Source organism: Oryzias latipes, chromosome 6, assembly GCF_053564925.1.
Source record: "Oryzias latipes strain Hd-rR chromosome 6, Olatipes_Hd-rR_3.1".
In the NCBI taxonomy this organism is placed as follows: Eukaryota; Metazoa; Chordata; class Actinopteri; order Beloniformes; family Adrianichthyidae; genus Oryzias; species Oryzias latipes.
In genome coordinates this window covers 26,830,226-26,846,402 of record NC_136242.1, presented here as the reverse complement: position 1 = coordinate 26,846,402, position 16,177 = coordinate 26,830,226, and the positions used below count along the sequence as shown (strand labels likewise).

General features: G+C 38.2%; 1 protein-coding gene across 4 annotated transcripts in view; it reads left to right on the top strand.

The window, feature by feature from the left end:
• Nucleotides 1-16,177, top strand: part of kiaa1549la (KIAA1549-like a) — a 112,463-nt gene that overhangs the window by 43,998 nt on the left and 52,288 nt on the right. For all 4 annotated transcript variants that reach the window (XM_078948912.1, XM_023955945.2, XM_023955944.2 and 1 more), the window contains exons 5-7: nucleotides 3,662-3,884; nucleotides 6,675-6,808; nucleotides 9,627-9,795. In XM_078948912.1, the coding sequence (XP_078805038.1) occupies nucleotides 3,662-3,884; nucleotides 6,675-6,808; nucleotides 9,627-9,795 (526 nt within the window). The remainder of the gene's footprint in view (nucleotides 1-3,661; nucleotides 3,885-6,674; nucleotides 6,809-9,626; nucleotides 9,796-16,177) is intronic.

Sequence of the window (16,177 nt, the reverse complement as noted above, 5' to 3'; positions counted from 1 at the left end):
AAATACGGCCACAGCCGTAACACACACAATGGAAAGAATAGGTTGATGACATACTAAAAAACATAAAACAATGACAAACAAAAGAAATCACTGATAATATCAAGACTAGCGGTTAAAGAAAGGGAAAATATAATACCCTTCCTGGACACAAGGATCTAACATAAAGACACCAAGTATTTTGATTATAGTATAATGGAAACACACAGAGCAGTACCTGCTATGATCATCAGAACACCTCATTGCACACACACTGTCAGTCATCAGAACACAGTATGAACCAGAATTACCACCAAAGAGGAGAAGAAAAGACAGATCAAACACACAACAGAATGCTGTCAGGATCCAAAATGAGCCGCAAAGGAAAACAGGTGGAAAAATGTTTGTAAAGCCAAAGAAAACACAGTCAAACACAACTAAGGCAAAATATCTACAAAGAAACCATGAGCATTCCATACATCCAATAAATAACACAACTAACGCAGAATCATCAAGAAGCAACATAAACACAACAACCAAAGTTTTGGTTCACCCAAAGGACAAAATGGAACAAGACATGCAGTGTGATTTATGAATAACTGGAAGTCCAGTGGAAAATATTGTCTGAGAAATAGGATGTGTAATTAACACAAGGAAAAAAAGAGCACAAAAATGAACACGAGAAGGAGACAACAGAAAGGCAGCATAAAAACAATAAAAGTAGAAGGAGAACAACAATTCATTATTAAATCACTGCAAAATGAAAAAATTAAAGAAATACATCAAAAACTGGGACAATGTATAAATATTGGAACAAATACCAAAAAACTCAAATGTTGGATCAAAGAATCCCCTGAAATCCAAAAACCCAGAAAAGAAACCATAACTCTAGACCAGAGAGCAAACACACACAACCCAGTCGAGATGCTCTTTTCCAATGACCACTACCAAACAGAAGGGGGTGTGGCCACACAGATAGAAAAGTTTATTCCGCCCTTGGAAATCAATGGTACTGAAGACATTTATTAATCTTTTATTTAAAGCTTTAAATTGCTAAAGATTTTTTGGGCATGACAAGATCTTCAATGTTTGAGAGCGGAGAGACAGGAATGACCTCCAGTAAATAGCCACATGTTGAAATGAAAGAGCCTGTAAAGAAAAAAACATTTCTTTTTCCGGAATTGAGGAGAGGTTTTACTGACAAAACATACTTTTGAAATTTCCCAAATATTAATGTGCCAAATGTTATTAGTAAAGCTGCATTTTTTAATTTTAACAGATGAGCTGTGGTCAGTCACTCCCTTATCAATAGAATATTGTATTAGTTTGATGTAAATGTCACCACTGCAAGAGCTTTTGAGCTTGCAGTAAATGCTGGCATGCCATGCTTTAAAGCAAGAGTGCAGCTTCTTAAAGGCCAAATTTTAAGTCAGGACTGAAGTTCTGTTCACATCTTATACTGAAAAACATCATACAGATTTATACACTTGCAGGCAAAAGCAACTTTTTCCATCTCAAGTGGCAAAAGTTGCCATGGGGACAGCATTTAAAATACAGGTCATTTTTGAACCTGGCATAATTTGTGTGCGAATTTCCAGATTTTGGCACATGTGAGGTTTCATGAAGTGATTTGTTGGCCTTGTGATTACTTTTCTGTCAAAGTACTTAGGGACTCTGCATGAATTATGCAGGAGGGACATAATAAACCTTGGCAGGCTGAAAGTTTTATTTTACTCTATGGTTACCTAACTATAGCTAGACATTGCAGCCTTCATGTTGGTGATATGATGGGTCCATTTCCTTGGTAAGTCTTGGTATGATTATTCTGCAATGCAGTTTTCATGTCCAATGAAGTACATGTTTTACTTTTTCATTGCAGCCGATGTTTATAACTGCAGACACCTGCATAATTGTCATTAAAATTTTGATACATTTTAATATGGGTAGGACAGAATGCATTTCCATATTACTTTAAATGGACTAAGTAGTAAACAGCCAATCAAAAAGGGATATTCCCAAACCCTAAAATTAGTCTGTATAGGCTTTTGGAATGGTAACACCACTCCAAGTGGTGTAGTTTTTTTGCACCACCATAACGGCTTTCTTCTGTTCTTTATCCACCACTACAATTTCTGGTTGGTTCGATATAAGTATTTTTTTTTTTTTTTTTTTTTTTTTTACTTGTCCTGTCCAACAGCTGGGCAGGCAGATGAGAGCTGAGGGCCTCTTGTGTTGGACATATTTTACTTTAACAAGAGGGGTTATTCATCTTCAGACAAACCAAAGGCATGACTGAATAAACCCCTTTTGTATTTGAGGCCAAACTTTATTAATTTCAATCATGTTTGAAAATCTTTGGTGTTGGACCGGACAGAAAAAGAAAGAGGGGAAGAAGAGAGAGGGACGTTAGAGAGAGGGGGGGGGGGGGGGGTAGGAGGGTGATAATAGGAGGGGGGGGGGGGGGTAAGACCATGAAGCAGCATAAAGCAACAAGTTTACTGGTTGTTTATCATTACGGTAAGGTTCAAATGTAGTACAAAAAGAGCGGGGCCTGTCCACACACACACTCAAATGTTATTAACACACCTGCTGGCTGAAAAAAATGTCCACATGTCAACATGTACACAAAACCGATAGTGTTCACACATGCATACTTATGCCTTTAAACCAACTAGTGTGAAATATTTCAGTCATTCAATCATGCAAACTGTTAGTGCAAAGGTTAGCTAACACCTGTGCTCAGGTGAGTGTTTATGTTCTTCTAAAATGGACGGTGGAATGTGAAAATAAGGAAGGAGAGTGCCCAGCCATCCACACACCAAGACCAAGATAAGTTAAATTGACATGTGCGGACAAAAAAATGTTAATTTAAATGTATTTCCTTAAAACATACTGGGTCTGTGAGATCTTTCTTTGAAGCAGATAGTTTTTAAGGGAGCCTGTACATGGAGGATTGCCTCCCTTAGAGATTCAGTAATTTTCAGCGTGTTATTTCTGTTTGTTCTTTGGCTTTACTTGCAACTGGTGGCATGAAAAGACAGTGAAAGATTAAAAACCCCCGCAGTGAAAAATATTGTTACTCATCAAACATCTGAAGGAAACAGTTAATTTTTAATTCCACGCTCGTTCTATTTGAGTTCAGACTTAAAATGAATGATCCAAAGGCCTTTTTTTGATGAATTTCAAAACCCAAAGGTGTGCTTTTTGAAATAAAAAATGAAATGCTGCATTTAAATAAAAACTAAAGAGCTTTTGGAAGTTTGACAAAAACTTAACTGGGTTAGGAATAATAGCATCTACTACATGTTTTTTATAGACCGGGTGAGTAAGAGTTTTGGAAAAAAGAGAAGCTGAGAGCAGGAAGCTAATTCACCTTGGTGAGAAAATGGAAAAGATGGATACGGACAGAGGACAGAGCTGCACAGAAACAGCTCCAGCTGTTTATTATGGCTGAAGGTTAAATCTAGAAGAAGGTGGACAGCGTACACTTCCAGAATTACAAGCCATTGACTCATCGTGTTGTCTGTCTGTAATTCAAAGACTGCTCATTATATATTTGTATTAGGTTTAACACATATTATATTATGCATTGAATTATATTTTATGCATCATCATATTCTCAATTTAATGTTTTTTTTTGTACATCCTATGTATTAAATTTCTTTTTTTTGTCTTCCTGTTGCAGGTAGAGCGAGACGACTGCAGCCCCCACAACGTGACTCTGGGTTACTACGTGACCAGCGGAAAGACTGTCTATGTTTCCTCTTTTGTTGTCCAAGCCCTGAATGCTTACGGATTTGACAAACTTCTGTCTGACATAAGGCAGCACACCCCACTGGTCAAAGCGGTTCTGGTCCCCGTGGCAGCCTGGCTCCCCATTCCAAGCATCCACCTGCAGCTGAAAACAGGTGACTAAACCTAACTAGATTTTTGAAAATGACTTACGTGCTGGAGGGGGACTCGGGGGAAGATTAAGGCTGAGACAAATTTAGAAAATTCTGATTACATGTGGGCTTCCTGAAGCCCAGACGCCCCTGATTACGAAGCAGAGATAATCAGCCCGTTTATTTAGCCAGCCTTTTGAAAGAACCCAAATTAGAAAAGAAGGTTTTTTAAATCTATCTGCTTTGGTGTTTGTTCCAAATACCCTTGTATGCTTGTGCTCAGTAAATCAGTGCAGTTACACAACAAAAACATAATAGTTAAAAAAAATAGATATGCACTGTAATTACAACTGTCTCTTGTGTTTTGCCTGTAGACACATTTTAGGAGCTGCTTGTAATTAAGTGACCATTTGACTCTTTAGCATTGCATGAATACTGAGACAGAAAGTCCATCTTAAAGACCCAGTCTCATCATCTTTTGATCTAATTTTCTCCAGTGGTCTTTTAATTACCATTATTCCATTTTTAGTCCAAAAAACCCCCTGTGTCATCTTCTAGGACATAGTTTCTGCAGAATGGCAGGGGTTCACTAGAAATTCGCTTCTGAGTTGCAGGCAGGACTGTTGGCCCCTTAGTAACCCTGCCCTCATTCCCCATCATCCCTTTGTTTACACTCTCTCCCGCTAGCTTACAGCCCCTCACACCGCCAACGTAACATTACTGGTGCAACAAAAATGAGCAATATTGGATTTGTCACGTTGTACAGTTTTGATCCAGATGCCAACTCAGACGAAGACAATGAAGACGTACATGGATTTAGTCGTCTGCAAGTGGATGCTTTAGAATAGAGCGGAGTGGGGAGCTTGTGGCCCCTTTCAGCATATTTTCTACATCACAAATAAGCTCTTTTTCACACACCACTTTTTATTTAGAACAATTTAAATAAAAAAATACAGAAAAATGCTATTTTAATTTTATTTATGAGTTGTACATCATAAGCAAATCCCACAAGAACGTGTTAAAAACACCAAACACACGATTTTCCTCTGAGTGGGTCTTTAAGTCTCCTTTGTTGCATTTTTCCCCCCTAGAAAATCAAAAAAGTGTTTGTTTTTTATTATTATATTTTCGTCGTCTGTGCTGTAAGTGCAATGTAGTTCCACCCAGATAGGAACTGCTCCTGTTGGTTTGCAGCTGTATGTGAAGGAGGCATTTGAAGCACTGGCTAATTCCATTTGTGTGTTGTTCGGCTTATTGGTGTAAATACATTTAGCAATTTATCCTCCAACGCACAATTTGCATAAGATTACCAACTAGGTCAGCAGTGTTTGAGCCTGTGAAAGGGTTCAGATTGAATCCAGTAAAAGAGTCTCTAAAAATAGACCTGATATTGAATCATATTCCGACATGCCACTCTTTATACAGAGGTTTAAAAAAATGGAGGGAAACGGAGTGCTTTAATAAATGAAGGGCAACTGCAGCAGCAAGGCGAAGACAACATTAATAACCTCAGGCTTAATCTACTGATGGAGTCAATATTGTTTCCCCCCATGCACCTCACCAATCTGGAACTGCGGGTGCTGACAGACATCCACTTATTTTAGTTGTTCTCATTCCAGAAAGAGGCGATAATCCTCTTTCTATGTCACACTGCTCTGGTTTATTGCTCCCATAGACTTCTGAACTAGAGATCCCAAATACTTGATGAATTTGTTTGGGACGCAGCAGTGGCATTGCTCTGAAAGTAGGACTCATGGCGGTCTGAAATAATAAAGCTGAGAGAAAACAAAGCAAAATATAAACTGCATGTAAAATATTTATATGTATGTTACTATTGATTAAGTAATTCATTAAATAAGTAAAATAAAAGCAAAGTTTAAAAAATTGAATCATTTTTCCCCCACTGTAATCTGCCAAGCTACATTTACCGCTCTCTGCAATGCGCGTTTAAAAACCACTTAAAGTAAAAAACCTTTATAAATGTGCGTAAACAGGTGCGTTCTTGCTTGCACAGCTCCATTTTTGGGCTCTACGAGCAAAGCGTGTGGCCACTGAATGCATGTTGAAAGTTAAACTAGTTGAAATCTGACCAATCAGGGGCTGAGATTTGGTAGTGACGTATGGATGGCGTCCCTTTAAATTCCAAGAAGAGTCAATCGGCAAAAATTGATCATGTAGGAGAAATTAATGGTTACGGTTTGTGCCCAGCTAGAATTATATGACACCAAGTCTTCATATATTGGAATAGAGCGGTAAAAGAAAAAGCCTGGAGCGAGATTTGCTCCTCTTTAGCATTTCACACTAAGCCTCTGCCAACTGGAGGTGGCAGACGTGCTGGTTTTAGGTAGCAACAGTCTAGTGTGAACATCATATGCAAATATTAGTGTTCAAGAACGTGCTTTTACAGTGTTCTTCAGCTGAAGCGCCGTTTTCCAAACGTAAAATATTTTCCTCAGCCACATACTTGGCTGAGATGGTCCACACTATTGGAAAAATTGTGTTTGATGTATTTTAGAGCCTTCACTATTCACAACAAATCATTTTCTTTGACATAGTTTCTGCAAGGCATCAGTAGTTTATTGGAAATCCATCTCTGAGTTGTGGATGGGACAATTGGTACGGTGCCACCCCTTCCACCCAATATATGTCCTCCACCATCAGAAAATGCTAAGGAAAACATGTTAAAAACACAATTTTCCTCGGCGTAGGTCTTAAATGTTGGGCATTTATGTTACACAGTTACAAAAGTTCTCCAGTTTGCTCAGATGTTTTGAAGCTAAAATAATAGCTTTTACTGTCATTTCTTTTTTTCAGTGTTGAGGTTTGTTGGTCCGACAGACAACATCTACTCCTGCAGTTTTGTGCAGATGTTGGAGCAGCGGCTGGGGAACGCCTTCGATGAAGCACAGGACAAAGTGTTGGAGACTTACAACAGACTTAGTGTGGAGGTAATCAAATCAAATCCAAATTTGTTTATAAAAAGCACTTCTCCTGCCTTGCGCAACTCTTTAACATTTAAAACAAAAACATACACAATATTACAATAAAAATCCAACCCAACTTTCCCCCTTCCCACTCCCTTCCTTAAACACATACGACCTTTGACCCCACACACAATGAATACTGATAAAAGTAACTTCTAAAAGAAACTTGAGGCTTGGCTCTGCAGTGAGGAAACAGTATTTGGAAATGTCTTCATACCAGGAATCAGCTCGGCCATAGGAGCATCGCCACAGTGCCCACCCAGACCAGGACAGCAACGGGGTCCACTTCACAGCCGTGAGGCTGGAATGTGAAATTTCAGCTGCCCCAGAACCGGCAACAACTGCGGCAACAACCACTGACCAAGCCAGCAAGCCCTGATAGAAAAGATCCCCAGAAGAGACACTGGGGCTAAAATCATAATTAGATGCTAAAATTAAATGCATAGGATGTACAAAAAAAACATTAAATTGAGAATAAGATTATGCATAAAATATGAATAAATGCAAAAAGTAATATGTATTAAAACCAATAGAATACATAAGCAAATAAGATCAACTAAAAGCAAAATTAAAAAGGTGGGTCTTAAGCCTCTTCTTAAAAACCTCTACAGTCTCTGGGGTCCTGAGGCTCTCCGGCAGGCTGTTCCAGAGGCGAGGACCGTAATCAAAGCCTCACCATAAGTTTTAGTATTGACTTTGGGGACAGCTAAAAGGCCAGCACCAGAGGACATAAGGGCCCGTGAGGGTTTATACTTTCAAAATAGATCACTTAAATAAGAAGGCCCAGGACCATTAAAACATTTATAAACCATTACAAGAATCTCAAAATCAATTCTGAGACGCACAGGGAGCCAATGCAGCGATTTTAACATGGGTGTTAATTGTAGCCGCCCCCTGGTCCTCGTCAGAACTTGTGCTGCAGAGTTCTGTAATAGTTGTAAGTTTGTAAGAGACTTATTGGGTAAACCAGAGAGCAGGGCATTAGAATAATCTAAATGACTAAAAATAAAAGCATGCGAGACAATGGAGAGGAATGGGCAGACTCAGTTGTTTTTAAGATGATAAAATACTGGTTTAACGACACTTTTAATGTGTAGACTTAAATTTAGCTCAGAGTCAAAAAGTACGCCCAGGTTTCTTACACAGTGAGAAGGTTTAAGATTCTGAAGATGTGGTAAAATCATCTCTCTCTGGTCTTCAGAATCAATTATGAGTATTAAAATCTCCTGGTTGAGCTGTAAGAAGTTTTCTGCCATCCACAACTTTATATCTACAATACAATTTAAAAGAGTGTTTATAGGTTCAAGGTCATCAGGAGACATGGCGATGTAGAGCTGTGTATCATCAGCGTTGCTGTGAAAGTCAACGCCGTGTCTCTAGATGACATCCCCAAGAGACAACTTATATACGGTAAATTAAAAAGAATAGAACCCATAATCGCTTAGGGAACCTCACAACGTATTCCATGGATTCTTGAAGAGCATGTATCCATACTTAAATAAAACTTTTGATCTGTAAGATAAGAATAAAACCACCTAAGAACATTTCCAAAGAGGCCCACTAGACTTCTAAGTCTGTCTAATGAAATCTGGTTATCTACTGTATCAAAAGCACCACTAAGACAACAGCACCATGACTGCATGAATGGAGGCTGCATTTTTTATGAAAATCTGACAGCCAAGTGCTTTATTCTGTATTACCATGAGGCACACTAGCCAGGTTAAATAAATGAAGTTCCATGTACTGCGATGGCCTCTTTAAAACAGGATGCATTTTTTTTTTACATTTTCCATATGATTTGTCATACAGTAAAAAAAAAACGATAGTTCTTTTTGTTTGGAAGTAAACGGGTATGATTTCAGAGTATCTTGGTTCTTAGTTTTTTTTTTGCATGTACCTAAATATGTATATCCTTTTCATCCTTTTCTGTTAGTGTCCCTATCAAGGTACTCTCCTAACAGCTGGATAAACATGGTACTCACAGCCTTACAGTCCCAAAATAACTCTTAGCGAGCAGACGCAGATGTAGGGTCCATTCATAATTTATCCTCTGAAATATTAACACTCAGAGGAATATGATGGGAATTTCTAGTATTGTGTTTCATCATCCACTTTACTAACATGACTCAGATGCATTACTTTCAGAGTGCCACACTGGTCTTATTATGGAGATATTAAAACCCTTGTTAATTTAAGTGCCATTCTGTGTCTGGGGCTCCATTCCACATCCTTTATGTGCGTCTGAGGAATTTGGCATGATAGCTTCAGATTTGGCACTATAGATTTTTGAATTAGGTGTGTGTCCATGGCTGCCTGTTAGTGTGCATGCTGCAAATAAGAAACTAGAAGTATTTTGAAGTCCATGAACATAAAATTCAATTCTGAGTCTTTCTTACCTTCTGACAGTTCAAGCATCACACTCCCTTTGACCAAATCTTTTGTGGAGAAATCGCTGCAGTAATGGAGGGTTTCGAACAGAACTACTCCAAGCTGCCACACTGTGGCTGATCCAGGGCTACAAAAACCTACACAAGATTCTGGGAGGGCATGTCCTGGAGTTCATGGAAAAAACAAACAAACATTAGTCTGTTGTTTATTACATATGTATTGCAGTGATGTGTTGGTTTAAAAACCAATACATATTATAGTGTATATAGACACACACAAGAGGACAACAGTCAATCCGTGCAAATGCAAATGCTGTTAGGGGAAAAAATGCCAAAGAGTTACATCACTACATGTAATAGGCCAGTTAAAACAGAGTGTTTTTATTTGTGTCCAGATCCAGAGTGTATCCCAGGAGCCGGGCTCACCGTCAGTCACTTTGGTGTACATGGTGAAAAACGAGGACACTATTCTCAACGGTACCATCTCCAGCGGCCTTCTGAACCAGCTGACGGCAGAGCTGGTGGGGTACTTTCTGTTCTATCCACCGCTGGTCATCGCTGAGCGTAAGTGCAGCTAAACAAGCTCAGACATGGTTTAAGTATGCTGTCATTCAACCCACAGTTGGTTCCCCACAATAGGCTAAATCAGGCTAAATTGCATCACTTGTTAATGGAGCATGATGCTTAATTAATTAAAAACACTGCTATAGCCACGTTCTGGTTCTGGCAGCAACCTAGACTTATCAGTTGAGATCATTTGCTAATAAATCCTTGATGGTTGCTATTTCTATGACGGTATTTCAGAGAGGTTTCATCACCATTCTGACATATTTGTCTCTTTAAGCTTTGGCTTTAACAAAAACGAATTGTCTGACCTCACAATGTCTTGACACCTTCAAAAAGGCTTAACTATAAAGTGTCTATCAGAATAGTTCTCTCATTGAAATAGAAACATCTTAGATAAGTGGATTCAATAAGCAAAAGATTGACAAAAAGAGGTAGATAGCTATTATTAATTAATTAAACATTTTTATTTTATGCAAATTGAAAGAGATTTCACCTTACAAAAGCAGCAACAACCTAAGCATGTTGGAAATGTATTCCTTACCATTTTTATTGTTCTGTAACACAAAGACTTTATTGAGGTTCTTTCAAAATGTGTACAATTTGTCATATATTGTCATGCTTGTGCTGATTAAGGTTACAGAATGAATTTTGAATCGACTGAAGGAAAGCATTTATTTTTAGAACTTTGTTTTTTAATTGACCTTTTGACCCCTAATGCTTTTCTGAATCCAGCTGTAGATACACCACTGCAGCTCACATGACACATCAGATAAGCCAAATAGAATCAGACTCTGTTTGCAGCGGCGTTTGAACACACTGACAACTGATCCAGGGGATGTTCTAAGGGCGTAGTTAACTATTTCAGAGAACAAAGAGGAGAGATTTGTATCCCTTAGGGCAACTTTGCCTCTGTTCCTTAAGAGAGACATTGGTTTGATCCAGCGCATTAAAGGTAGACTAATTCTCTTCACCATTAATATTGTCTGTATTTAATTGTATGTTTTTTTTTCTTTTCTTGAGCTTGATTTTCTCCCAAATAAAAGACTGGGGGTCAACACACCAAAAATCTTACTTTTGACTAAGCTGTCATGGATGTGAAAAAAAAGAAACTTTTCAGCTCTTCTTTGCTTTTTGCTCAATACAAAACATAGTGATTGATCATCGTTACACAACTGTAATTAACAGACCCTCAGCTTTCAGATAACCTTTAAGATCTCGTTTGGGGCCATTTTGGTTTTAGTAATGTGTCTCTTCTAGTTCCCTTAGTTGTTGAATAGTTTTATCTAAGACGAAAAATGTCTCTGCAATTTTAAAATTAGGCTATTTCACATTTGTTTAATGTGATTCATTTTACATGATACTTTTAATCAAACAACTGGGTTGAATTTTAAATTTGCCTTCATCCATTACACCACAGGCACAAATTAGACTGAGCATAAATTTGGATAAAGATTATTAAATAAAAATGTGTAATGGGTTTCTCTGTGTAATAAGGTATAGAACAAAACAGAAGAACTAAAGAAAGTGTAAAGCTGCTGGGAATACATTGGTTCTGTGTTGCGGGTTTTATATAACTTCTTTTTGATGGTTTCCGGGTCATTTTAGATCTCTTAGTCAGCAGAAAAAATATCTGATGACATAATTGTATAATTAGCGTGCTCACATAACAACTTCTTGAATTCAAACTAAACCGGACCATCTCTTTCTTCTCATGCTGTCTGTCTCCTGTGGCAGATGTTACACAACACCCTCACACCCTCCTTGCAGAAGCCTTTACAACCTCTTTTCCGCAGCATTTTTACTGTACTGCTACCAGCAGTAAGTGCAATAACAGTCAGCTTGAATCATTCAAATTCAGGAAATCAAAGTCTGCAGCAAGTCCTTAGAGGTAATCCTCAAAATATTCATGCTGGGTATGTTCGTTTAGAAGCATAACTGTATATTTATAAGAGAAAAAAACAAAACAGATCTTGAGTTTCTGTGAAAACAACATATATTTTATCCTGGAGGCACCTGAATGTTAGAAAATTCATTAAACGGCCAATGTCAATGTGTCAATGTCAAAGACAGTTACCTAAAAGTTGAAATGATATTTGAGAAGGTTAAATGCGTGTGCAGAAGAAAGGGTTGGATGGAGGGTTTGTTGTTGCAACCCCTGAAGGGAAAAGTTAAAAGGATTAGAAGAAAGAATGCCAATTAACATTGATTTTCTAAACCAGCTTAATCCTTTTTGGGGTCACATGGTTGCTGGAGCCTATCCCAGCTGTATTTGGGAGAAGCTGGGGTCTGTCACAGGGCTACACAATCACACACGCACTCCTATTCACACCTCAGAGACAACTTAGAGATATCAATCAACCAATGAAGCCTGTTTTGGGACTGTGTGGGGAAGGAAACCCACACATGCATGAGGAGGACATTCAACACTCATTCTGCAATGTTTTTAAAGTTCAAACATTAGAAGAAACAATAAAGAGCCACAGACTCCCCACTACAATGTGGACTCTTCTTTTATCACATATTTCTAATATTTTCTAATAATGCTGCAACAAAATGCATTTTAAAATGTCTGGACACAAACTCTAACATAATTGTCCAATTTATAGTTCAGGTTTGCATGCTCTGGAGTCCATCATTTGTTGATTTCTCACAGAAGCATTCTTAGTTATTTACAGAGAGCTGAAAGGGAATTTTACAATTTTTCCCCCCAAAAACCTTGTTATTTTTAACAAATCCAGACTCCACATCTTCATAACTAAGATTTCAGCGTCTGTTGCCACCTTAGTTACCCTAGTTAGTGACGTGTTAGACAATATACAAACAAATCACTGATGCATTCAGCTGGTCGAGGATCTATTTTTCTCCCTGCTTTGGTTCAGCGTTACCCTCAGGCAGGACAGCATAAAATCCAGGAGCCCCCCCCCCTCCCACACACACACACACGCACAGCTCTGGCTCTAAAAAAGGATTTTACCCTTGAAGCGTTATTTTGGTCCTGAAAAGCTGAAGGGCTGGAGGTGGAAAGAGGGACTGGCAGCCGTGAGAGGAGTCGGCACTCGCACAGGACAAACAAAGATGTGCTGAGCTGAGTTGGGAGAGCTGACAGAAACAGAGGAAACTGAATCCAGGTTTCACGGAGGATCAAGACACAACAGCAGTTTATTTTTATCAGAACAAATCCATTCTTTCCAGACCTAATTTTTAAGTCATTACACAACAGTTGTTTGTGTCTGGTTGGGAGGCCTTCATGAGCCCTGAGCCCTCTGCAACACTGCATCATTCATGACAGCGTATGTTTGACCTGCGTCTCTAAACAGGGGGTTCAAGAGTGCTGATCCTTTTTTGTTTGTAGATTTTTTATTCTCATGTAATAATAAGTGGGACCATGATCACTACATAGAAATATCAGCTGGGCTTATTTTTGAAACACTACCGGAAGCTTAAAAAAGAAGAAAAATTCCAAAAATCTATCATTTCTTAAGTGGGTTTTCAAGTTTTCACTATCCATTTCAGTTTTTAAATGGTTTCCTCTCATTTATAATGCCTATATTTTTGACAAATTGCTATTTTTGTTTGGATATTTATTTATTATTTAATATTTTGTGAACCATATGTCTTAAAAGGGATTTTTCCCCGAATGCAGTTGCTTTAAAATACAGATTATTCTTTTTTTTTTTAATATATGCTTTATTTATTTTGTGTGTGTGTTTAGCATAACAACGTCACACTGCGGAGCTGTCCTCTTGTTTTTTATTCCACTCCTGCCTCTTATGCCATCTGCAAGGTTTTAAAAGGCCAAACAGCTGTACAGCCTCTATCATCTGAATCCTGCCATGGGCAATCTGTTGTCCATGTCCCCCGAATGAGCCAATTTTAGCCCTGTGAGATTAGATTAGTATCTGTGTAACTGTGCACTCAACACCCAAAGGGCTGAAACATCCCTCTTCACGCAGCCACATCCAATCCCCCTACCCTGTTTTATTTCTGTCACCACAAAAAACAGAACATTATGGCTGCAACACCAAACCCTCAAGTTTGATGTGAATCCTCATTTTATTTATTCCTAACAAGATGGAAACAAGAAACAGGTTTGTGTAATGTTTTCTTAAACATACAACTAGCTACAAGTATTTAAGTATGTAAGAGCAATAAGAAAGTTGAAAATTAGGGGGAAAAACAATCTGCCGGCCCCCCAAGGTTGAAATTCAAATTTAGCACCACAAAAGCTTCACTTAGTCCATTCCAAGTGTTGCACGGCAGTGTTAGTGAACGCAGCCTGTTTGGACGCCTTTGGGTAATGGTGGTGTTTGTGTTTTTAAAACACAAAGAGCGAGATCCAGAACAGGAGCCTCCGGGGAAGAAGAGGAGGCCAAGGAAACAAAGCTGATGGTGTTCAGATATTTTCTAAACATATTTAAGACATGAAAGGAGAAAAATCAACTGTTTAATAATTCATATTTACTTTCTGTCTCATAGTTAAACAGTAAAATTACCCCCCACCCAAAAAAAAAAAAAACAGCAAACAATCTAGAGAGAAGAATCTGCTTTCTTCTTCTTTACCATGAAATTTTCCGTTGTGCTTATTTTTATCCCCAGAAAACACTGATGCTATAAGCGATTCTATATCAATAATAGACTTTGCCTTAATCTGCTTCTTGAAGTATTAATAACAAAAACTACAGACTGTTTTTTTAAGCTGGTTGTTTATTTTAAAAATAGGGAAATCAAAAATTCTTACCTAGCGAGACTATGTACTTCAAATAATCAAAATTAAATACAGTAAATGTTTTTTTTTAATTAGCAATAAAACAAAACAAGTTTCCCTTGCTGCTTATACATTTTTTGAAGAATTTGGCGACTTAATTATCCAGCAGCTATCTATGGAGTGATATTTCTGCTAGCTATCTTTCTTTGTATTCACAGAATCAAAAGGTTTGTCTAGTTTTATGTTTAGAGTCGGAATCTTCACACTTCTGGACTGCTGGTTTCAAATGTTTGGAGCCAGTTTTCTTAGGTTTTTGCTGTGGTTTAGTCAGGTTGAGTTCATGTCTTTAAAATAATACCTTCTAACACCTTGGGTCTGTTAATGTTTTGACCATGTTTTAATTTTTAGACTGAAGGCCTCACATTCTGCTTTTAGAACACCGTTTTCAGTGGAGACCCTGACTGAAGGTCATTCGCCCTGCACTACTATGTTTAACAGCAGGCATGACTCAGGAATTTGGTCTTAGATGTTTAAAGAAAACTGTTCCAAATCTTTTTTGTCTCTCGGAATTAGTAAGGCAGTTTCAGTTAATCCGACTTGATTCCAGTGAGAGTTGGACGTGACACAAGTTGGTCTTTGTCACTGATTCTGCTCAAAAAATTGTCTCTGCAGCAAGAGACAGAGGGACTTGGGTTTGGGAGCATCAGACTCATGTCTTTGTCCTTTGATGGTGACTTAGTTCCTTTGGCTTTTACAAGCCATCCCATCAAGTCTAGCTGGGGAGGTCTGAGGCTGAATGGGAAGTGGTAGAAGTGAAAATTAGCTCCTGCCAGCCATTTGGGTCTCCTAAGCAGAAAAAGCTCAAGCAAACTATTCTTTTATTATTTACGCCTTAGGTATCATGTGCACCAAGTTTAGCTAGTTGTTAGTTTTTGTTGGTTTTGAAGCTTTAACAAATGAAAATGTCATAATCACTTAAATTCTTCAAATAAAAACTCTTTTTGTCGACAAAAATTAACTAGATATCACAACAAGAAAGAGGTTGTAAAAACAACTGTGCAAGGACATGGTGGTATTTAATTACACTGGCATGAGCTGCTCCCCCCCTCCCATGCCCAGCACGCTGCCATATGTACAACATATAACGCACGCATAGGTAGCAGCAGCGCTGGAGGTCATATTTCTCAGCCATGAAAAAACAGAATGTCTTCTTCAGATGAGGAGGAGGTCTGAGGTCTGGATCTTTAGGAGTCTTAAGCTGTGTCTGAATTCCCACTCTAATCGCTAACTACTGAAAAACTATATAGTGTGGGACTAGTTAGTGCCCTGGATTTGAAAAGCAATTTGGAAATCATGCTTACTACTTTTTTTTTTTTAAACGGCATATGATGTCATCGATTTCACAAAGTGAAAATCTAATTGAGATAAGGCGTTTTGGGACGACCTTTTATGAATCCACTGTGTTCTGAAGAGGAAAATGTTGATGGTTGATTAAAAAAATAGATTTAAATACAATTTTCTTGCAAAAATTGTTCAAACTCAATGCATTTTGGTCTGTCATCAGCAATCTAGTGAGCGTTGATGCACACTGGTTTTTCACGGAGATTTCTGGGAAATTTCTAGGGCACTCGATTTTGGAATTGTAGATTCGGACAGCACTACAAAACGGTGAAC